This window comes from Gymnogyps californianus, chromosome 1 (genome assembly GCF_018139145.2).
Source record: "Gymnogyps californianus isolate 813 chromosome 1, ASM1813914v2, whole genome shotgun sequence".
NCBI classification, from domain to species: domain Eukaryota; kingdom Metazoa; phylum Chordata; class Aves; order Accipitriformes; family Cathartidae; genus Gymnogyps; species Gymnogyps californianus.
In genome coordinates this window covers 57,434,070-57,457,634 of record NC_059471.1, presented here as the reverse complement: position 1 = coordinate 57,457,634, position 23,565 = coordinate 57,434,070, and the positions used below count along the sequence as shown (strand labels likewise).

General features: G+C 43.8%; 2 protein-coding genes across 2 annotated transcripts in view; one reads left to right on the top strand and one right to left on the bottom strand.

The window, feature by feature from the left end:
• Positions 1–6,809, top strand: part of DZIP1 (DAZ interacting zinc finger protein 1) — a 36,484-nt gene extending 29,675 nt beyond the window's left edge. The window contains exons 17-19 of the mRNA XM_050903954.1: positions 197–327; positions 5,276–5,447; positions 6,244–6,809. Of these exons, the coding sequence (XP_050759911.1) occupies positions 197–327; positions 5,276–5,447; positions 6,244–6,326 (386 nt within the window). The 3' untranslated portion in view covers positions 6,327–6,809. The remainder of the gene's footprint in view (positions 1–196; positions 328–5,275; positions 5,448–6,243) is intronic.
• A 1,894-nt stretch (positions 6,810–8,703) lies between these two features.
• On the bottom strand, positions 8,704–22,806 carry CLDN10 (claudin 10). The gene is made up of 5 exons (XM_050910056.1): positions 22,554–22,806; positions 16,068–16,229; positions 15,825–15,906; positions 9,798–9,905; positions 8,704–9,066 (listed from the first exon to the last, which is right to left on the bottom strand). The coding sequence occupies exons 1-5, from the start codon at positions 22,771–22,773 to the stop codon at positions 8,952–8,954; spliced, it is 687 nt and encodes a 228-aa protein (XP_050766013.1). The 5' UTR covers positions 22,774–22,806; the 3' UTR covers positions 8,704–8,951.
• Between the last annotated feature and the right edge of the window lie 759 nt (positions 22,807–23,565).

Here is a 23,565-nt window from a genome sequence, read left to right as displayed (position 1 = left end):
GAATATAGTACTTAGAGATGTCAGTTCAAATTAGATGTGTATCATGCTGTTTCATATAAATGCAGAAGAAGAGAATCTCTGCCTTAGAGAGACTTCTTTTACTTGTTTTTACTTTGTGGAAGATTTCTAGAGGGTTTACAGTAAAGCCCCTTACATGTGAATGGAAACTGTCAATATAATTTTTTATGAACTTTAGGAACAGTTATTCAGAAACTGACCGAACAAGTTGGAAAGAGTCTTTCTAACCATGGAAATAAGAACAAACCAGCTGGAGGGATTAACGTCGCGCAGGCATTTATTAAGAAAGAAGAGGTGAAAGAACTGAAGGTATCACTTTTAATAGTCATTATTTCATTAAGTAATTGAACTATATATATATATGTGTGTGTGTTACTTTTTTTTTCCTGCTGAAAGCATCTTGATGTAGTGAAGAACTTAATTCTCAAAGACAGTTTTGGAATTACAGCTAAGTAGTTTTTTCAGGTACGTCTGCACTAGTATATAGAAAAGAGCTAGCAAGTGAGCTGTGGCAAGTGAGCTGTTCATCCACACTGCTTATTGGCTTATATCATGACTGTTTTGGATCACTACAGCTAGCCTAAAGTTTGGGCACAATTGATATCATTTTTATCTCCTATTCTAGCAGCATAGAGAGTGCCTTTCTTTACTTGCTTTCCTAGTATCTTGTTTTGATGGAGGCAAAAATGAATTTGCTTATCTAATATTTTAAAATATTTTTATTTCTAGAGCTTTAGCTGATATGGAACTTTTAAATACATTTTAATGAGGGGACAAATTCCATTTTTGAGTATGGTCTTTGTTCTGCTGCATCTATTTACAATCATATACTGTTTTCAGACTACATCAGATCTATCACTGATGTCTGTCTATTGAGTATGGCATGTGTTCACAATTAGAATACTAACACAACTTATTCTTTACCCCTCAGGCTTCTAAGGTCCCAGTCTTCCCCTCAGTTTAGAGTTTTATAATTGGTAAGCCACTTCGATGCAAATTGACCTTTGCCTGAACAATTTTTAAAAGGAACAAAAGTTACTCCAAATCAGAAGTCAACAGCAGATAGTGCTTTTTATTTCAGTTTTAGTAGTTGTTATTGGATTGAAGTAGACAGCCAGATACTAGTTCTAGCAGTCAAGAAAATATTTTTTCACTGAATAAACAAATAATAATTACTGAGAATCCTGTTATCCATAATAAAACTTACACCTTAGGGCTTCCTGACTGCCAGTTAAATCTGAAATTTATCACTCCTCCCAGAAACAGTGACACTTCTATTTCAGTTTCCAGAAAGGGCTGATTGTCTTAATCGGCTTTAGCTGTAATGGTAGGATAATCACATTTAGCCTGTGTGTTTTTAATTGCCACTGGTGACACCTAACTTGTCCATTGACTGTGTGGGAGCTGTAAATCACACCAGACTCAAAATTATCAACTCCAACATGACTATTACAGTGTAATTTTCTGTCCAAATGTTACTTTCAAATTCTCTGCAATGTCAGATGATACAAGACTGTAAAATATTCACAGTTAAATTTAGGTGATGTTACATTTTGTAAAGATCTATAGACGGTGGGCCACTGTGTTAAGGAATTTGGGCTTCAAGAGCAAAGAGCTGTAGGAAAATAGGCCTTGAAATCTGTGTTTTAAAGGTACCATACTTTTCACTGGTAACCTCTCTTCCCACATCTCTCAAGCCCCTGAACCTCAAGGCAGGGACTGGGGGAATGAAGTCCCTCCCATCGTGGGAGAAGATCAGGTTCGAGACCACCAGAGGAACCTGAACATACATAAGCCCATGGGACCTGACGAGATGCTGCCGAGGGTCCTAAGCAAATTGGCTGATGTGTTGCCAAGCCACTCTCCATCATATTTGAAAAGTCATGGCAGTCAGGTGAAGTCTCTTACTGAAAAAAGGGAAACATCAAACCCATTTTTAAAAAAGGGTAAAAAGAAGGACCCTGGGAACTACCGACCAGTCAGCCTCACCTCTGTGCCTGGTAAGATCATGGAACAGATCCTCCTGGAAGGTATGTTGAAACATACGGAAGACAGGGAGGTGATTAGAGACAGCTGACATAGCTTCACCAAGGGCAAATTGTGCCTGACTAATCTGGTAGGCTACTACGATGGAGTGACTGCATCAGTGGACAAGGGAAGAGCTACAGATGTCATCTACCTGGACTCTATAAGGCCTTTGATACGGTCCCCCACAACATTCTTACCTCTCAATTGGAGACATATGGGTTTGATGGACGGACTGTTAGATGGCTAAGGAATTGGCTGGATGGCTGCATCCAAGGAGTTGCACTCAATGGCTCAATATCCAAGTAGAAACTAGTAATGAGTGGTGTCCCTCAAGGGTCTGTACTGGGACCAATACTGTTCAATATCTTTATTAATCACATGGTGGGATCGAGTGCACCCTCAGGAAGTTTGTAGATGACACCAAGCTGAGTGGTGCACTTGAGGGACGGGATGCCATCCAGAGGGACCTTGACAGGCTTGAGGAGTGGGCCCGTGCAAACCTCATGAAGTTCAGTAAGGCTAAGTGCAAGGTCCTGCACCGGGTCGGGGCAATCCATAGTATCAATACAGACTAGGGGATGAAGGGATTGAGAGCAGCCCTCTGGAGAGGACGTGGGGGTACTGGTAGATGAAAAGCTGGACATAAGCCAGCAACGTGTGCTCGCAGCCCAGAAAGCCAACCGTATCCTGGGCTGCATCAAAAGAAGTGTGGCCAGCAGGTCAAGGAAGGTGATTCTCCCCCTCTACTCTGCTCCACCTGGAGTACTGTGTTCAGTTCTGGGGCCCCCAGTACAAGACAGACATGGAGCTGTTGGAGCGGGTCCAGAGGAGGGCCACAAAAATGGTCAGAGGGCTGGAACACCTCTCCTATGAGGAAAGGCTGAGAGAGTTGGGGTTCAGCCTGGAGGAGAGAAGGCTCTGGGGAGACCTTATTGTGGCCTTTCAAAATATAAAGGAGGCTTGTAAGAAAGATGGAGAAAGACTTTTTACCAAGGCCTGTAGTGACAGGACAAGGGGCAATGGTTTTAAACTGAAAGAGGGTAGGTTTAGATTGCATATAAGGAGGAAACTTTTTATCATGAGGGTGGTGAGACATTGGAACAGGTGGCCCAGAGAAGTTGTGGATGCCCCATCATTGGAAGTGTTCAAGGCCAGGTTGGATGGGGCTTTGAGCAACGTGATCTAGTGAAAGATATCCCTACCCATGGCAGGGGAGTTTGAACTAGATGATCTTTGAAGCTCTCTTCCAACCCAAACCATTCCATGATTCTATGAAAAATGTTTTTGCTATAATTCATTTAGAATACATCGTGTTCCTGATGTATTAACACAGTGACATGTTCCTGTATGGACATGATGAGTTCGAAATGAGTTTATGAACCCAGGGCAGGCATTGCTACTTTGTTTCTGGATTCTTTACAGAACAACACACCATCTTGTATTCTTTGGTAATTATGAATGTGCATATATTCATGTCCATATTTGTATGTTTAAATGTAGATGTATAGTTCAAGTTAATTATTTAATTTTTAGGTGGGATGTTCAAAGGTGCCCAAAGACATAAGCACAAAATGCCATTGGAATGATGGTTTCTCTGAAAATCCAAACTTTTTTATTAGCTTAAATACTAATAGCTTAAATACTTATAGCTGCTAATGGTCGTTCTCAAAACCCACAATACCATAAAACCTTTATAAGGCATCCCATTGTCGTATGTTTTATAAGGTCATGTTTCACAGAAGTTACTTCAGAAATGTTTTAGAGAAAATTAATTTTGTGCTTACCGGAAGCTGTGTTACTGGAGTTCACCTGTACCAGCCATTGTATGGATGATGGTATTTCTTTGGAGTAAGTCTTTGAGTTAATAAAACTGCTTAGCAGTTTTGATTGGTGCTGTGTATTTACACTTGATCAAAACTGAATTCTGTTTGAAGTTGACATTTTTCTCTGTATTTTGTGCTTTAAAAATCAGTTGGGACTTAGTGAATGTTTGAGGAAACTCTTCCTCCAGCATTTCTCAATATATGTGACTGACTTTCCCAGTACCGCGCCCTCCAAATGCAGATAACTTAAAACAGCAAAATGTTGAATCCTGGTATGTTAATAATACAGCACACTGAGCAGATCTGTCAGTTTTTGAAAAACAGTTTGCAATGTTAAAATTGAATTATGTTGCAAGATAGAGCATTACTGCAGTCTCTTCCCTTCTGTCGAGACACACGACACGTTCATATTTGTTGATTTTTCTCTAGTAGGTACATACCTTACATTATTTTCTAATAGCATCTGAATCTTTCTTCTGTGCAATAGAAGCACCTTCTATATCTTACTGTAATATTGAGAGAGTCTAATGAAACAAGGTTTTAGCTTTGTGAGAAACCATCTTTCACTTTCCACAGTTAAGCTCTCTAACAATGGCTCGATTCCATTTAACCACATCTGATTGACAAATAGGGAAATGCTGTAGCTCCTCTTTCAAAAGCTGAATGAAGATGTTTAGTTCTCAGGCAGATGAGGTAAGAAAGACCATGGACTCGCTGCCTTCAGGTTCATCTGTTTGACTTGACTCTCATTTTGTGAACTCATTATGCAAATCCACCACTTAATTAAAAATGTGCTCGTACATGCTGACAGTGAGTCTTAAGAGGAATACATATTTTAACTTTGAGCACCACGTGGTTTTTTTAACTTTCGTTATTTAATTTTCTCTTTAAATAAATTAGGTTTAAATTGAAAAGGCCTTTATTGCAATATTAGATTTTTCTAGTGTGAATACAGACTGCTTGTATAGCAAACTGAACTGCCAACTTGCATGATAACATGTCATGTCTTTATTTTCATGTAAGTAATATACATTCTAATGCTTAAAGGACTTTCCATCTCATTGGAATAGCTAATATCCCAGAAAAGGCGATCCTTTTTTAAGTTGGACATGTAATACCTGAAAACATCGGTTTCTGCCAGTTCTAGAACTGGCAGAACTTTTAACTTTTGCAGTTCGTGACTTAAAAAAAAAAAAAAAACTTTTAGCTTTGGAACTATAGTAGTGAATTAATATAATTTAGGTAACTGAATTATGTGGATTTTACAACTGTGGTGATAGATGTCATAAAGGCCATGTGCCAGTGCATTCTTCTTTAGCAGTTTCACATTGTTGAGTTTATGGAAGATCTCAGCACAACTTGGACAGACAGGGGAAAAATGCATGTTTTTTTCTTCTCCCTGTTAGTTCACAGAAGTTGATGAAGATGATTGGGATATATCATCAGTAGAAGATGACTTTTTATTGATGAAAGATAGTAGAGGTCAGAAGGCATTGACAGTTCAGAAAAATGAGTCAAATGCTGCATCTGTGGTACATGCTTGGGGTCTTCCGAAGACAAGTGTACCAAAGGAGGAAGGTAACGTATTCATAATTCTACATTATAAGCCTTAAGCGACTGACACACCTAGAGGAGAACTTAAGTATAGTGTATTACACATTGCAATTGAATATATGGTACTTTGTAAGAAAAGAACAAGTAAGAAAAACTGTGTGCTTGGTTTTATGTCATATAAATATCATATTGTATATGATATTTATGATACATACTTATACGGAAACAATACACACACACACAAATACACAGAGATGCCAAGAAACTTAAATTTGAGATTTTAAAACATATAGTACTATGAGGCTTCAACCTCATCTTAAAAATTAATCACCCAGGATTTTTTTTTAATCCCTTCCCAAATTTAAGGGAGGAGGGAAACTTTCTTACTTTGTCTTGAGAATAATAAAATTTCAGGTTTGTTCAAGATATCTAAGTGACCTAGCAGGCTGAGATAAATATTTGAACTACTGGTAAAGTAATAGCCTCAATCTTACATAGAACTTATATAGTAGTTTCTAGCCTGACATTTCAATATACGTAAAGGTTAAAGCTGTGTCAGTTATATAAAGATACTTCAGGTTATTTTTAAAGGGAAGGTAATGTTGACACTGACTGCTTGTACTGTGCATTGTATTCTGACAGAAACAGCCTTCATATTATCAACACTTGTAATTTCCTCACTGGTTGAAATTCTGGACTTCCTGAAGTCCACAGGTGTTTGCTCACATAGCATGTGATTTTATCTCATAGATAAATACAAACTAGTAATGTCCCCAAAATAGTGTTAATAATTGTTAATATTTTTTTGTTATTTTAACAGGCCTTCATGAAGCTGATAATACAAGCACGTTAAAAAGCAGCTTAGTCACTGTAACAGATTGGAGTGATTCTTCAGATATATAATTGTTGCGTTCCTGATGGGAGGCACTGCTTTCGGGTTCTGTTGGGGTTGAAAATGTAGTTGAAAACATCAAGTCTTTCCTATTCATTTCTCATATTGGTCATGTAATAACAAGGAATACTGTTGACAGAGCTCTTGTGTCTTTCAGTCCTGAGTTTGAAACAAGAATATTCATATATGCTTTACTGGCCATGTCTGTCTGGAAATTGAGAGTTAATTCTTCTTTCTCATGAATTCAGTGGTGAAAGTCTCTTTGATTTCACTGAGGTGAAGATTTTGCCTCTAATGTTTACATTAAAGATTGAAACTGGTCTTGCAAGAAAGCCTGTTAACGAATGAACAGCATTTACTGCAGAGTATTACTTTATAAAATTTTTAAATGCATATTTTCTTGTATTTTACCATAAACTTTATATAAAATTGCGACCATTTTAAAGAAAATATTTCCATGTATTAAAATGTTAAGTTTCTACCATGGTTTACAATAAACACCAAATGAAAAGAAAAAAAGGCCTCAGCTATAAAACTAGTTATTATCAAATGCCTCCTATTTTGAGAAGTTACTCTTTTTTTTTTTTTTGTATTAGAGTTGAGTCTTAGTTAACAGAAAAGCACAAAAATTGGAAAAAAGATTAAAACATCAAGCTAAGGTGAGGAAAGCACTGACCTGCCATCGCGGAAATACTTTCATAGTTCTGTTTTGTCCATATTGGCTGCCTTCTTCAAAAAACACAATAGTGTGTTGACTTAAATACAAAAACAAAGCAAAATAAAAAGAACCTTGAATGGCTTTGTAGTTCCGAGGTATTTTAGATGGCATCAGATACAAAACCTTTTCTATCGTACTGTGCCATTATTAAATAGGACTGTTCATTTTTTTATATTTACATCTTTGTCCCAAAATAACCAATGTGTTGAAACTCCAAGGGTCCATCAGTTCAAACCTCAAGACAGACCTGAGTTTGTGTCTGATTTTAGGGTCCCAGTCTAGAAAGCATTGTGTGGTTAGTCATAATCTCTGATCTCATTTAATGACTTGTTGTACAAATGTTCCCTCCAAAGCCATTACATTTCTATGGACAGGTAAAAAAAAAAAAAAAACAGTACTAGCTGAATTTTTGAACTGTTGTAACTAATTCAGGATTATCTAAAATAGTGCTGTTAAGTGTTGCCTGCTTTTACTTGCTCAGCCCTTCAGGAATGTCATTGGCAGAGCAGGCCAGCTGGTACTGCCTGGCGTTTTTCCTTCCCTTTCGTGACCCAGTGGCTTGGAGCCATCCTGGAGCCGAAGGTGTCCCGGCACCCTGACCAGCGGGAGGGAACGCAACCGACGCCCTGGAAGTGACTTGTTGCCAGCAGGGGTGAGTGCTGAGGCAGGGCGGGAGCCCAGTGGCACAAAGCAAATGCAGAATGTAGGAACTGTCTCCGAGCCTTGTCTTGCCCGCCACAAAGCTCCTCGTGGGCTGCAGCCTCGCTCAACCTTTGCTCTCCCGGCCGTGCACACAAAAGCTCATGATCACGCATGCATTCTTCTTAGGCCATGCACGACCCTCTCTAGTGACTGTTTTCCTAACAGCTGGCCCTGACTCTTGTTATTACCTGCTCCTGCCTCCCCAAATCCCACACTTATTTTCACTTCACCCAGTCTCTTCCTCTTCTTATTCCTATGGCACTGAATTGACCAAGTTGCACGTTCTTCCACCTTGGCAATGTGATAAGGAGATAAAAGCCTGCTGATTCCCACTGACTGTCGTCTGGCGCTGCAGGTACGATGTGGTCTGCAGCTCCAACATCACTGCTAATCAGTGGTGAGATATTTTACATATTAACCTGCTGTCCTGGGTTCGGCTGGGATAGAGTTAATTTTCACAAGAAGCTGGGAGGGGACACAGCCAGGACAGCTGACCCAAACTAGCCAAGGGGATATTCGATACCATATGACATCATGCTCAGTATATAAACTGGCGGAGCTGGCCAGGGGGGAGGGGGGATCACGGCTCGGGAATGGGCTGGGCATCGGGTTCCAGGTGGTGAGCAATTGCATTGTGCCTCACTCGCTTCGTATATTCCTTATTAGTATTATTGTTACTATTTCTTCTCTCCTTGTGTTGTCCTATTAAGCTGTCGTTATCTCAAGCCATGAATTTTGTACCTTTTTTCTTCCAATTCTCCTCCCCATCCCACCGGGGCAGGGGGAGGAGTGAGCGAGCGGCCGTGTGGTGCTAAGTTGTCGGCTGGGCCTAAACCACGACACCTGCAGAGAGTATGGCTGTTTTGTCCAGTACTGAGCCCATTTCAGAAGCGGTTGCAATGATGCAGCACAGTCAACATGACGCGTGTGACGCCGTTCCCGTAAGCAACTGACATACTGAATTGGTAAATACCTCATTTATTTTTTTCAGGAAAGCAACATCAGCTCATGATTTCCAGGTATAAACTTTACAATACCAACATCAATCTTAAAATATTATATAATAAAATTTACATCAATATGTAAAAAGCTGCGAGTTAATATTTTAAAAAGTCATTGTCTTAGTGGTAAGTACATTGGGGTCAGGGGGGAAAATCACTCTGAATGAAACGTACAAACTCATTTTTAAAACGCTCTGAATCTTCAAATAGTACAATTAAACATAAGCGTTCTTGTCAAAGTGCTTTGGTGGGGTTTTGTCTGGGACACTGTTGTGGACCTTTGTACGAGAAGACATCACAGATGTGGCTCCATTATATGCATAGCCCCTCCTGAAAAGAAAAGAAAATCAGCCATTTACAGCTCATCCCACAGACCGGTAACATCTCTGCATCCAAGCATTATAGTAATATAAAGCTAGAAGAAATGTATAGGAACATACCTATAAATTTCAGGGGAGGGGGCAGGGGGGACACCCTCTTTCCCTGTGTGGTCTCATTCTGGTTTGACATTCCCCCTCCAGCATCTGTCTTTGCAATTCACTCTTCTATAAACGCGTATCCCTTGTTCACAGCTAAGTAAATTGGGGCCCAATCATGAAATATTTAGGCTGTGGCAGATCCTAGGTGAATAGTTACTCCCTCCAGCTGTGCCTCTTCATTATCACCCCTCTTCTGCTCCTAGAAGTCCCACTGCCACCACCGCTGTCCTTCACCTCTCTCACTTTTGATCTGATGATTCGGTATTAAAGAAGCTTGTCTATTCACACCTGTAAAGGGACCTGACCGCTTTTCCTACAACAGTGAATGCATTTTTTTTCCAGCTGTAGTAAATTTATGAAGCATATATAACACAAGTATTTGTTCTGAGTCAATAGCTTTTCTTAATTACATTGATGAGGGACAGAGCAGTATCCTTAAATGCCGTTATTTTCTTTCATCCACGCAATCTTTTTCTGAACCTCACTACAAAGTGCTTTGGAAAAGTAATCAAACCGCATACATACAGCAGGTACAAATGTGCTAGTATTGATTTCTTTCAGTAAGTACAACTTGTGTTTTACCTTGGAGAATTACTGTTTTCAGCTATTGAGAAGCAGAATATACTGCCACCAATTATGCAGAGTGAAGCTCCAGCCCATCCAATGAACAAAGCTGCTCCTAATTCATACCTACAGGAAGTTAATAAATGGGTTTAACAAAAGAGAGCATGGATTTAACAGTTTTTTTCAGAATAAAAGAACTAAATTGTATTTTTTCCTGAATAACTTTCCATTGACATACACGTTATTCATGGCAAAATCAGCAGCTCTGCCGTTCACCCACGTTCTTTTCATTATTTTCCTCTTACTCAGGAGGCAAACTCTGTCTCTGCAGTACACTTGGGCAATGCTTATCTCCCCGCGCAGCCAGCCGGGGTGCCTGGCTTTTCCACATCTTCTCCTGGATTGCTTGGCTGCGGGGTTACACGATTCTTTGTCCCGTTTACAGCGCACAGCTCCTGTCCCCTTGGACCGTTTCAGCTTTGTTCCCGTTGGCTCCCAAGCTGGACTGGGGCTTTTGCTGAGCTGGCGACTAGAGCTGCTAGACTCTCCTTAACTCTCCCCTCTGGCTCTCAGGATCTCTCCCCCTCCCTATCCACGCTCCAGCCTCCTTAAAACATGAGGTTTTTGTACATATATATAATATGCATATGCAATAGATCTGTATATATTGCACAAGTGTGTGTATATATATCTGATATATGCATATACAGATATGTACATACATGCATGCACATGCAGACGTACATGTGTATACGCATGCACGTGTGCATGTGCCGGCAACCATCTGCTCCTCTAGTCCCTGTGGCTCCCCTCCGAGTCCTTGGGCACAGCAACGGTTCCCTCTGCCGCCCAGGGCAGCCACAAATTGATGGCAGCCAGAAACTGCTCAGTTTCACTGCTGAGAGGAGATGGTGGTGCTTTAGGAGCATTGTCACACAAGGGTAAGTGCAAGTTTCTAAAGCAAAAGTAGTAAATGAAGGAAAAGAAGAGCATGGGGAAGAGATTCTTTTCCTCCCCCTGCTCGAGCTCAGTGCCCATAACCTGAGCTCTGGAGCTTCAAGACGAGCAGCAAGCCATGGTTGCCACTTGTCTGCTCCATTCCCTAGAGCTTTGCCTGAGGTACCGCTCTTTAAAACACTTTCAGGATGACCTGCATTAGACCGCAGGCCCAACAGTCTCCAGAGTTTCATATTCCTTACTATTAGGACAGACTGTGTGTCTCTTGCTCCTTCTTCTCTGCTCCAGTTCCTCCCTGAGGAAACCTTTATCTCCTCCTGACTCCTAGGATCCTGCGCTGAAAACACAGGCCCCTGTCCCCCATCCAGCCGCAGTTACTGGTCAGGTGGCTGTGCTGCTCAAGCCTTTGTTAGCAAGTTTATTTATGGTAAGCGCTGGTGAGGCAGCCGAATGAAAGCCTCTGCTTGACAGCCTGCCTGTACAACTGAAAGACTGTGCAGTTGCATGCTTTTCAGCTAGTTCTGAACATTTCCATGTGAACACATCCTCATTTCACATTAGCTGAAATACATAACGGAAAACACCTGTAAGCTGTTCTACAAAACTTGTATCTTTACAAAGACGACACTGTGGAAACACTCAAAAATTGCCTGTGAGTCCAGACACCCAGAAAATGATATAATGACTTCTGTAACAGGTCACAAGAGGGTGAACACTGGCTGGAGAAAAAAAAAAAAAAAAATCACTTTTCCATGTTTTCTTGAGATTCTAACCAGAGGTAAAGCACAGACTTTAAAAAAACCAAAAGTCACACAGGGAGAAAAAGCCACCCTTAGGATGTCAGTGCTAGATGCTATGGACACCCAGGTTAAAGTCATTTCTGACTCAGGGACTTACTGCCGGAAAGAGATGGAGACATTGGAGCTCAGAGGTAGGACACTTGGTGAGGGCTTGCACCTGACTCTTCATGGCCCCGCTAGTGCTGTAACTTCTAGGCCTCTTTTTCATTTTCCGTTCACATCATCTAAGCAGAGTTTTTATTTATCATCCCTTGCTAAAAAAGGATCAGATTCCCCCAAATGTTTTCCATACCCAGTGTGGGACTGCGGCACCCAACCCCCAAATTAAACTGCTGGAGACCATAGCTCAGCTGCCTCTCACCCTGGAAAACTCCACACCCAGCTCCATTTGACTTCAAAATCTGCCAAACCTGTAAAGCTTTAATTCTGGCTATGCTCACATTTCCAACCATGTGCTACGGTTTCCACAAGACTCGAGCAGATTTCTGTCTTGTTCAAGGACTGGGGGTTCTCTGTTAGAAGCAGATATCTACATCAGAGCTCATCACCTAGGATCCCGTTACAGTCAACACGCAAGAAATAATACACACAAAGTACACTTCTAAAACACCCTCAAGGCACCTCTTTTAACGAGCTGTAAAGGCAGATCGAAGTGACCAACTCCGATGCGAGGCAAGCCCCATCCTGGGGATCCCTCCATCCCCGCAGGTACTGCCAGAGCACACCTAAGGAACACGGACCAGGGTTAGGGTCCCCACAAAAGTCAGCGCAGACCGCCGCAGTGCTGGAGGACACAGCTGGACCAGGAAGGCTGTTGCTGTAACAACTTACTTGCCAAGACCGTTTGCCTAGAAAGTGGGAAACACAAGTTCGTTTCCACATTTCCATCTAACAACATTAAACGGGTGGCCAGAGGCTAATGTGAGAGAGACAAGGAAACCGATTGCCATCTCCCCTCCCGAAGCTCTTCGGTTGTACAGAAAAGAAATCAAGATTCCATTGGGTTTAATTGGGTAGAAAAGGGTTACCTGACTGTTGCCTACCAGTTGGGAAAGAAGACATGGGGTCCGGCCTTTGTTCTTGGGATTGTTTGTACTTTTAAAGCAACATTTTTTACTATAACATGCATAAACAGATTGCATATATGGACCCTTCTCGGGTGACTGCCACACCGCTAGGTTAATGAGTTGCAGAGCTGGCCTAATTGGTCTTTCCTCTACATCTTTAAACAGAGAAAAAAATCTTTCTGATTTACACTGGTGCTTATGAGGAAAACTTCAAATTTTCAATTGCATATCAACCTGTGTATGGCTTCCTGGATTTTATCCAATCCATCTTTTCAGCATTTAAGAAGCCAACCCTACCCTCCCATCAAAATCCAGTATGTAAAAAAACCTTACCATATGAAAAGACCCTTACATATATTGGTACCACAAGAAAAAAAGAAAAAGAAAGGAGATACAGGATTTTTAAGAAGAAATTTCTGCACTTGCTGTTTTTCCCTTCCCTCTTTATCATTAAAATCTTTGCAGGAAACTCACTCTTCTGTTCTTATAATTCTTGGTTGCAAGAACCAAAGCAGCCACTCTCCGAAGTCTGTGACTGCGTATCCACTGTCTCCAATCAGTGAAATCAATCTGATTAGAGATTGCTTAGGGATCACTGGCAGCTCAGGGGGGAGCGGGACATTCATTGATGAAGAGGCTTAGAAGTGGTGACCGCTGAGGACTACGAGAATTCAACTGCAGAGAACTGAAAGCCACCTTAAACTACACTGACCAAGCAGACTAAAAGCAGATTTTTTGCTGCAATCCAGGGAGGCAGAATTCAGTGAAAGGAAGAAGGTACAATATCAGTATAGAAGAAAAATATTCTAGTTGTTACGTACATTAGGACCATGAAGTAAACTTCCAAGCAAACCAGTAGAAGCTTCATTAGCCAACTGGATGTCGGCATATGTAAAGGACATATCTACCTACCTACCGCATCAGCACAGCTACCCAAGGGAAATACACATTTGGAATGTCTAATTCCTACAATTCTTGGAAAATGAAAAATAGATTCAAATGTAACAGCGGGACAGTGGAAAGAGGGCCTGTATGAACTGTGCACAATCCATTCAGAGACAAGAAAGCTGAAGGGAAACAATTCTCTATAAAAGAGAATGGGAAGTTAGTCAGATAAGTTGGATAAACTAACCCCATTCATCTGTAAGAATGATCATGATTATGGAGTTCAAACTGTGGCAAGGGACAAAAAGGATAAAGACTATAAGGGGGGGTGTGTGTTTAATTCAAAGTAGTACAGTGACAAAATAGTTTCCTAAGAGAAGCTGTGGGAGCAACGTTAACAAGACAGCAAAATAGAAGCACAGGTTTTCCCCTATTAGAGGTGTCTGAAGAAAAATGAAATCCATCTTGGCTGCAAGCACCAAGGCGTCCTGTGCTGTCCCCAAGACCGCGCGTGTTACTATGTAGGGTCATGCAATTCCTTTGGAACTGTTTTAAACTGGCAGTGCAAACTATCTCATCGGGACATAAAGTCCAGCCTAAGATTTCTTTCTAAGTAAGGCAGGTTTTAGTATGTCCCCATGGTGCCTGTCATTCCTCAGTTAGGTACGTAATTCAAACCAGAAGTCTCTTGGGCAACACCTTTAGGCCGGTCTCTGATTCCTCCTGCACCCATACATAGTCAGGGTGCCTCTTCCAAATGCAGAAGGCTGGAGGGAAATTCTGACAGCTGAGATGATGCTAAACATCTTGTGTCATCTGTTTTCCACTAACAGTATCTCAAGCCTGTCTTTGACACTGCCAGAATAACTTCAGGAAAGAAATGTGCAGTAAAAGGTGAAAGGTTGAAACCCTCTCTTAGTGAAGAGCCAATGCCAAATTTCCACAATATACCACAATGTCCCAGCCGAAACCAGGACTGACTACCTCTATTTCGATATTTAAACTGGATTTCTCATTCCCTCACATTAAAACTCCACTGTGAGGTCTGCCTGCTCTTTTGCAGCAGAGCGTAGGAATACAGTATAGGAAAGGGACTTCTGTCAACAGCCACGGTATTTTTCACTAGGAACAGTAAGCCTGATGAATAATTAACTTCTGGCTATATAGCCAGGCTCCATTTTCTTCACAGTACCTCACATCCTTGTTTCTTCTGGAGGCCTTTCGATCCTGTCCTCACCATATCAAACAAGCAGAAACAATAGCAAAATTATGGAGGAAACTAATATGAACTTGTTTTCAAGACAGGAGAAGCAGTGTCAGCCCTACCGCAAACATGGATCCAGTTAATGTTACTTATTCAGACTATTTTCTTTCTATGAAGGAGAAATGGAAAGGCTCAGGGTTCCTTACTGAGCCCTTACTTGGGCCTCAGGGAAATGTATACCCAACGCTTGACATATTCTGGAACCACCACCAAGAAAACTTTGAAATCCTTGCCTTTAAAGATAACTTTACATTATGTAAGAAGCCAAAAAAGGAAAGTCTATGATGCTATAATTTACAGCCAACATTTTCAGACTTGGTAGTTAAGACGTGAATCCAAAATCCAAGCACTGGTTCATGAATTGCTGCCTTTGTAGGTCCTGAGAACTTGCACAGCTTTAAAGGGAATCTTTAGGGATGCTCATTATTTCTGGTATGGATCCTGCAATTCTATAAACACTTGCTCCCTTGAATTTAATTACAAGTATAGTCAAAGCATTTATGTTAGTGCTTATAAGATCACGGGTTACGATAAGGTTTATGATCCAAACTTCAGTCATCTGGGTTTGAAAATCCATCAGCAAAAAGTCCACAGAGCCTGCAGAAGTCTCTCTTCAAGAGGAGTCAAGATTGTGCAGTGCTCAACACCTGTATGGAAACCACCTTCTACCAAAAGCTTAAGGAAATAATTTTCTTCCTTTCCTATCGAATGATGTGCCTAATGAGCGCCTCTGTCTTGTGCAATCCTTTTGCTGCATCTCTGACAGAAACGCAAGCTTCACTCCTGATCAATCCCATTTGCTCTGTGGCAAGCGGGGCAGAACCCTGCCGAGCTGCAAGAAGCCTGGGCACAAAGATTACAAAGCAATCACTGTACGGGAAGGTGTTCGTTCATTAAATTTCAGCACACGGTTACTCCAGTTGGAAAATATGATTAAACAAAACTGCAGCCCACTCTCCTCCTCTGCCCAACAGGAGAAGCACCTGCTCTCTGTCTAAACGGGCCCTGGCGTGCAGTACGAAACTTAAGGTCTATTTCTTTGAAAGATTTATGGGTATAGGAAAGTACTTACTTTTGTGCAACAAAAGAAGGATCAAAGAACTCAGACGTAATCCTGTTTGCATACAGGGAACAACTAGTCATAGAGCACAACCCTGAAAAGCATAAGACAAACCATTCAGTGGAGCCAGCAGAAGAGCTTTGGGCCTGACCCTGAAGCCAATGAAGTCATGGAGAATTGTGCGCGGATTTCTGCGGAAAAGAAGGAACTGTATGACTTCACATACGCAAACTTAGAGAAATAAGGTATATTTACCAGACAGTATGAAAATCAGTCCAGCTAAACAAGCTATTTTTGCTTTAGTCTGATCGGAGCCTCCGACTTTTGTACACTTCATCCCAACTAGTCCAAAAATGGCACCAAAGAAGCCCAGGCAGACGGCGGAGATCATCAGTCCTCTGCAGGCTTGGATGTAACCTGCGGTGAGAAAGAGTAAGGCTAATGTGAGAACTGGGACCACAATGGGTTTCACTGTAGTTCCTCTCCCTCTGCGCAGCGTTAGGCATTCACTACTGCAAACCGAATCAGACCTTGGCTGGAGTAACGTCACCTTACTATTGAGTGTATTCTTCTAGGTGATGCGTGCCCTTCACAGGGCATCATCACCTGAGCCCAGCTCATAAGAAACATACTGTGGCATTCAGGACTGCAAAAAATAATCCCGTGGCATCGGGTAGAGTATCTGCAAGAGGTTGTACCCAAGAGGTTTTGAAGAGCAACTCCACGTGGTCTGTGCAGCGGCTGTCACAGGTTGCAGAGCCACTTTGTGCACACAGAGCAAGTCTTACATGTCAGTCTTGTGCGCATGTGTGTCGCAAGTGCAATACAACTGGCAGCAGGTTGGCAGCCCTGACCCTGGCTGGGGTCCTGGGCCTGCCTGGACATGCCACCGATTTGATTTGGATCCGCCAAGGCGGCCCTCATTGTGCAAGGAAGTCAAACACATGCTCAGCTTCATGGACAGCAGTAGCCCTCTGAGATAAAACAAATCACTGCCATACTTAAGCCTGGACAAATGGCTTGCGGCTGGCTTTAGCCACGTACAATTTTGCTGGGCTGGCTGAAGCCGCGCTGAACTGGCCCTCCCAGGGGCAGGGCCTTTCAGCAGGACAATAGGTTGCTTGGCCTCTTCTCCCTTCCGAGAATATCTTGTGATTGAAAGACTGTGATAATCTTGTATCACTGTTTACAGGGTGGAACACTGCAATCTTACACAGCTGAATAACCATCACAAGATGTTTTTCTTCATAACCTATTGTTATATCTCATTTAAAACGAAAATGTACTTCCACTATCAGGGTATTCATTCTTTTCGCTTTGATCTCCAGTGGGTGGAAATGTTGAGAGCTAAACCACATTTTCATTGCCTATTACACCAAATTTTACGTAATAACAAATAAACAAAAAACGCCGCATAAAAGTCTTTAATATATAGGAAATTAATATATTAGAAGAGGAACTAGAGGACATCTAATGAAAACAGAAGGCAGCAGATTCAAAACGAAAAGTGCGCTTGTTCATATAACGAAGTTGTGGAACTCCTTTCCACAGGATATGTGGATGCTAAAGGTTTACAGAGATTCAAAAAGAGAGTGGATACATTCATTAAAGAGAAATCTGTGTCTGGCTGGCAGGTCCTTGAGCTGCAGATGGCTACCACTGACGCTTGGCCGCCTTCTGCTCTCCTTACTGCCACCCACTTTAGCTGCTGCTGGAGGCATATCAGCTCCAGGATGACCGCTCTGTGTTTGAACACTGTTTAAAAAAACCCCATTGATTCACAGCTTTGTGCAACAAGCAGCACACAAGAAGCAATTTGTAGCACGTAACACCTCGTTTTATCAGTCCTACCGAACTTAGGTGCTGTGCTGCATGTCTGCGAACACAGCCTACTGGCATTTATCTATATTTGTTGGCACGCATACAGACTTCTTCCGTTTGCAGCCTGCTTCTGTAGCCCATCTGCTAAAGAAATACAATAGTCAATGAAATAACTGTGACTGTCATACGACTCGCATGTTGGAATACAAGAGAGCGAGTCATTTGTGCAAGACCCAGGTCTGAAGAAAGCAGTCTTGCTTTGTTAATTTTTGCTACAGGCATGGAAAATGGGCTTTTACTACTTTCGGTGGTGCGTAATGTATTTCTTGCGGCACACAGGTAAAGCGGGAGATGAAGACTGGCAAGGAAGCTATTATTTTTGACAGGCCCAATTTATTGACACTGTTAGTAGCTAATTGACACATTAAAGTGCTGAACCATGAACATATTTACCCGGAGGTCCTCTAAAGTTTTATTTATGTCTGAACCTCCTAGGAAAAACAATAAATATTCACCCCAACCAAAATATCCAGCATATGCTAGGAACCACAGGGCTGAAATTCAGCAGTTCCTGAAGGTCAATACACAGTTTTAGAATAGGTAGTGAGGGTAGTGAGACAGCAAGAAATAATTAACTCACTCACTCAGAAATCATTTTCAATTATAAACAGCATGAGCTGGAGGACTGCTCAGTTCTGCTGAATGAATAACCTTCCTCACTAAATATTTCACCGAATTGGGCAGGCCAGCCACAGCGGGACTTGTTTCAGTTCACCACAGCAATCATCCAACTGGCACACATTTTTAAAACAAAACATATGAAAAAAAAAAATCACAATCTACACCAGTAACGTGGAAGAGCAGAAGACTCTATTAGTCCCACTAGGTTGACTGGAGCATTAGGAAGCATGAAAGGCTGAAATCAACCTTTTCACCAAATCCAGCCTCCTATTGCTTGGACCCGAGGTTAAAACTATGTATAGCATTTGGGTGTAAGAGTAATTAAACTTTTTCTTTGCTTCCTAGAAAGCAAGAACATTATATTGCTTACCAAGAGCTATAATGCAGAAAAGTGTAAAGGGGAGCTGCCTATTTCTTCACACTCCTCCACTCAAGACAAAAGACTGTCCCCCTTTCCAATTTTTTATTGTCTGTATTTGCACCAACTCCTGTAGGAAGCCTGTCATGTACATATTAACCACCCAAATGAAGCTCCCAAGCAAGAAAAAGCCATATGTTTTAAGCAGACAAACATGCATTACTCATAAAGTCATGTTTAGCAGCATTCCAAGAGAAACCTATTTCAAGGTGATTTTTTTTTTTTTAAACAAATGTGTTTTGTCTTGCATTCAAATTAATCTTGTTAGATCTTCATCTTTCTTGCCTCACTGCTCTCACGCTTGCCTCTGATGCTCATAAAGATTTAGGAGGAATTCATATATTCATATCATATGATGCATAAAAAAAAAATAAATGCAAAGTTCTGGGGACTGTCACTTTCACAATGAATGCCTCTGGTGGCATCTTGCAGTCTGCATCACATGAAGTATAAGAGGTTGCCTTACAGATACAGCGCAGATTCCTTCTAGAAGTACACACCCATGGCTTTTGCATGTTTTTCTAAGCTCTAATACCCTCTTTTAGCTCGTAAGTAAATTTTTGTTCAGCTCTGTTCTTGCAAAAGGTCATCGGATCCACCGTTGGAAACATGGAAACTGATACGTCCTCTTTCGGGGAGGTGGTTTCATCGCTAAGTTTCCACCTATGACCGGTAGCGCACAAAAGTAAACCCAAAATGACTGTAAGTCCCACAGACAGCAAAAATATTTTTGCTTGCTGACAGAATGTGGGGCTGAGCCTTTAACGAGGGCTGGCCAAATTGATTCCTTGTACAGGAATGCATAAAGGTGGAAGGGCATCACATGCAATTTTCTCTGGTGGCCGCTCGTGTGCAGTGATGGCCTTAAAGCCATCAGGGCAGCCCCGCTGCCGTGCCGCCCTACAGCCATCTGGGGAGCACAGTCCAAGACCACTCCGTGATGCAAACCAAACCAAGGGTAACGGGGAACCATCTCTGGATCACTCCTGACCCAAACTACGACACTGCTTCTGAAGAAGGAAGGACTTCTCCTGCACCCCACAGGAGAGCCCCAGCAACTGGCATGGTGATACCCCGATTTCTTACCCCCTCATTTTGCCTCTGATCCTCTGGCAGACCTGAGCGGTCCCTCTGGACAAGAAGACCAGCAAAACTCAGAGGTTTCCGATTTGACAAAAAAACATTTCTGTAGAAGAGGAACTGCTCTGTGAGACAAGTCCTCTCCAGCTGCATTAGGAAGGAGTGGAGCAGAGCCACCTTTCCCTGGGACAACAAAAATATTTCTAGTAATTTCCCAGTCTTGCCCTACCATTTCGAGGAGAGCAACACGTTATCACTACATGTATCTCTACAGCGTTGTTGCTTCTGCTCACAAACACTTCAGGGAAAATGGGAAGCCAGATCTGCCCTTTTTTGTGTTTTCTGAGCTCCCCACCTGAGGATGGAGTGAGGAAGTTCCCATGTTCCCGATCACAGGGAACGGGATCCAGCTTAGCCACGTAAGTCTGTGCAAAGAGGAAGAGGAGGGAAGGGAGAGGCTACTTGAGGGCCGAGGCAGATTCGGCTTCACGCTGACATACAAATCCTTCTAAGCTATGTGTGATGCACTGCACCGGGGAAGGATTAGGGTGAAAAGGGGACGTACACACCCACTGTCAGGTGCTAATGGGTTCCCAGCAGAGCCTGTAACCACGAGGGGAGTCTGGGCTAGGCTAGGTGACTGAAAGCACCTCTGACTGTGGTGGCTGCCCCTCCACCCTGTCCCAGCTTGCCTGCCCTGTGCTGGGGGGGTTACGTTACTCTCTCTCCAGCCTACCTTTCATTTGCATTGTGCCTGGGTACCAGGATCTGGCCCCACAGCATTTAGAGATGTTACTGAGAAACACTGAAGCCAAGAACCTTCCACTACTGATAAACAGGCTGGCCAGGAAGATGGGATAAGGCCCTTCCAGATATGCGTTTCAGACTCACTTCTGTCCAACATGAGTTAGTGCTCAGATGGCTGTTTCCCTGTGCAGAAGGTGCCTCAGAAACTCATTCCTTGGGCAAGTGGAACATGTTACCCAATACACAGGGTTTCAATGCACAAGAGTTTGGAGGACGGGGTGGTAAGGACTTTGCTGTCAAGTTTCTTCTTCTTTTTGGAATTTTAAATGTTCCAAATTCTGCACACTTTGTAACTGCGCTTTTCTTACTCTGAAAACAGATTAACCCAGAACTAAAAGAACAGCTAAACAATAGATTCGGTGGATCAGAAAGGTTACGCACTGGCGATCACTCTGTGCCCGCCTGCACACAGACCGCCGCTCCCTGCCTAAGCCTGGAAACCACGTTCTCAGCTGCTACACTTGGCCAGAGAGTGACTGATGCCAACGGAGGCCCATCTGCTCTCCCACCCCTTCAGAGGAACCAGCAAACCCCTCTGCCACCATGGAGCTGGGTCAAAAGAAGGTCTGGGGAACGGTACTTCTCCATCCAAGGGAAGCATCTTGCAATAGTGATGCTTAAGGGCTGCCTGCGTTACCTCTTTTTAGTATCTTGACCTCTGTTAGCCCTTTGTACATACAGAGGTTAAAGGTTTTCTGATATTGGTATTAATTAGCTTCATGATAATATTAATCCCTGATATGATAACATTTTTCTCTGTTAGTGATTTGATTAACAGACTTTCTTTTCCGTTTAAACAAACCTTTCACACCAAAATCCACTCTCAGACTCCAGTGCAAAGGGAGTGTTTGGCCAGACCGTAAACAGTAGGCCTGATTTTTTGTGAGTATCAAAGCCACTGGGACATTGTATATTGTATTCGTTTATGACTATAAAAACCTGGAAAAGGTGCCGTAATTTTAAGAACCTTTCCTCCCTTTCTTTACAGTCACTCCTGAGGCTATAAACTGATGCCATCCGCATTTCCACTGTTTCTACCAGCCACAATCAGTGTGGATTTATCAACTAAAAGTTTAGTTGTAAAGATTTCCTGCAGTGACCCAGTTTCCCAGAAGGGCTTCCTTAAAGGGCACAAATGTTTCCCCTTAGCAAGGGAAGAAACGCAGCACCCAACTCAGTCTTTGGTTTCAGGCACTACAGCAAAACTCTCAGCTTTGCTTCAAAATAACACTGCCCTAAAACTAAGCCGAGCTATGCATCGCTTTTGCATACCTTTGCATCCCTTACTGCCCCAAGCTTTTATGCTGTCATTTATCAATGAAGCAATTACATCCGAGTTAATAACCGTTTAGCAAAAAAAGCAAAGGAACATTAATTAAAACAAAATGACGCCAAGGCTTGTTCTTCTCCACCGACCGTTGCACAGCTGGCAAAACCACAAAAAAAGAGGAATGTCACGACAGTCGGAAAATAAATCGGTGAGAAAAATTCGCCTGCATTCTTCTTGTGTCAAATCCACAAGCACGGAGTCTTCCGATGGGGGGAAAAAAAAAGGCAGGTAGCGACAGCGAGAGAGGCCAAAATGGACACTCAGGCACCAAATATGATCTCAATCAGCGGGCTTTAGGGGAAAAAACCCACTTCCACGGGTGTGCACAAGCAGGGCGCTGCCACCTGCTAGGGGACACGAGGGCACCTGCCCACGAGCCCGCGTGGGAGCCGCCTCCGCCGGGGTCCCCGCCGCCCCCCCCCCCCCCGGCCCCGCTGGGCGCGCCCCGACCCCCCGCTGCCCGCCAGCCCCCGCCGAGGCGCATCGCCCGCCCCCGCCGGCTGCGGGGCCGGCCCGGGAGGAACCCCGGAGCCCCCGACTCCCGCAGACCGGCACGGAGAGGAGGGGAGGGGGAAATTGGGGTGGGGGTCGGCGGGAGCCTGACCGTCCAGCGCCAGCATGGATGGGAAGTCCTTGCAGTTGGAGACGCCGGTGGAGTCGGTCACGCAGGTCTTCCAGAGGTTGGCCCAGAAGGTGGCGGTGGTGATGACCGTGCCGTCGATGGTGGACACCTTCCAGTAGTCGGTGGGCAGCGTGGAGGAGACCAGCACCCAGCCCGAGATGGTCAGCAGGAAGGCGATGATCTCCGCCGACGTGCTCGCCATGGGGCCCGGCAGCAGGCAGGCAGCGGGCGGGCAGGCAGGCAGGCAGGCAGGCAGGCGGCGTGGAGCCGCGGCGCGGCGGCGGCAGCAGCCCGGGAGCGGCGGAGTCCGGCGGCGGCAGCAGCAGCGGAGCGAGCGGGGCGGCGGCGGCGGCAGCGGCGGCGGCCCCGGGCCACGCAGCCCAATCAGCAGAGGGAGCTCCCGGCGCCCCCGGGGCCGCCCCCGCCCCGCCCGGCCCCGCGGCGCCTCCCCGGGGTCCCCCCCGGCCGCGCCCGAGCGGCGGCACGGCACGGCGCGGAGGGGAGCGCTGACCCCCGGGCGGACCCCAGCCCCACGGGCCTGGGGCGGAGCGGCGCCGCGGGGGAGCGGGGCGCACCCCGGGGTAGCGATAAAAAACAGACCCGAAAAGAAACAAACGGCGACGCGACCTGTAATTAGGCGGTAGTTTCCCCCGCCCCGGCAGGTGAGCGTTGCAGGGCATGGGAGAGGGTGGCAGCAAGCTGGCAGATGCTGCCTTAGCGTTTTCTCAGGACTTTCAGGTTTGCATCTCTTTCTGCATGCAGACACCCCCCAAAAATAGCCTCGCCAGGGGGGTGGTTTTGAGCAATGCTTGTAGAATACAGGTGTGCCGACCCATATCGCTCCATACAAGGAGGTAAGCTTTTGAAATACGTAGCAAGGTTTTTTAATCCTCTGAATTCTAGCTGGCCGCCTGTTACTATCCGGCCACAGACGATACAGCTTTTAATAGCTGGTTTTGCAATGTGAGGTGATGAACTTGGGATTTTCTACCTC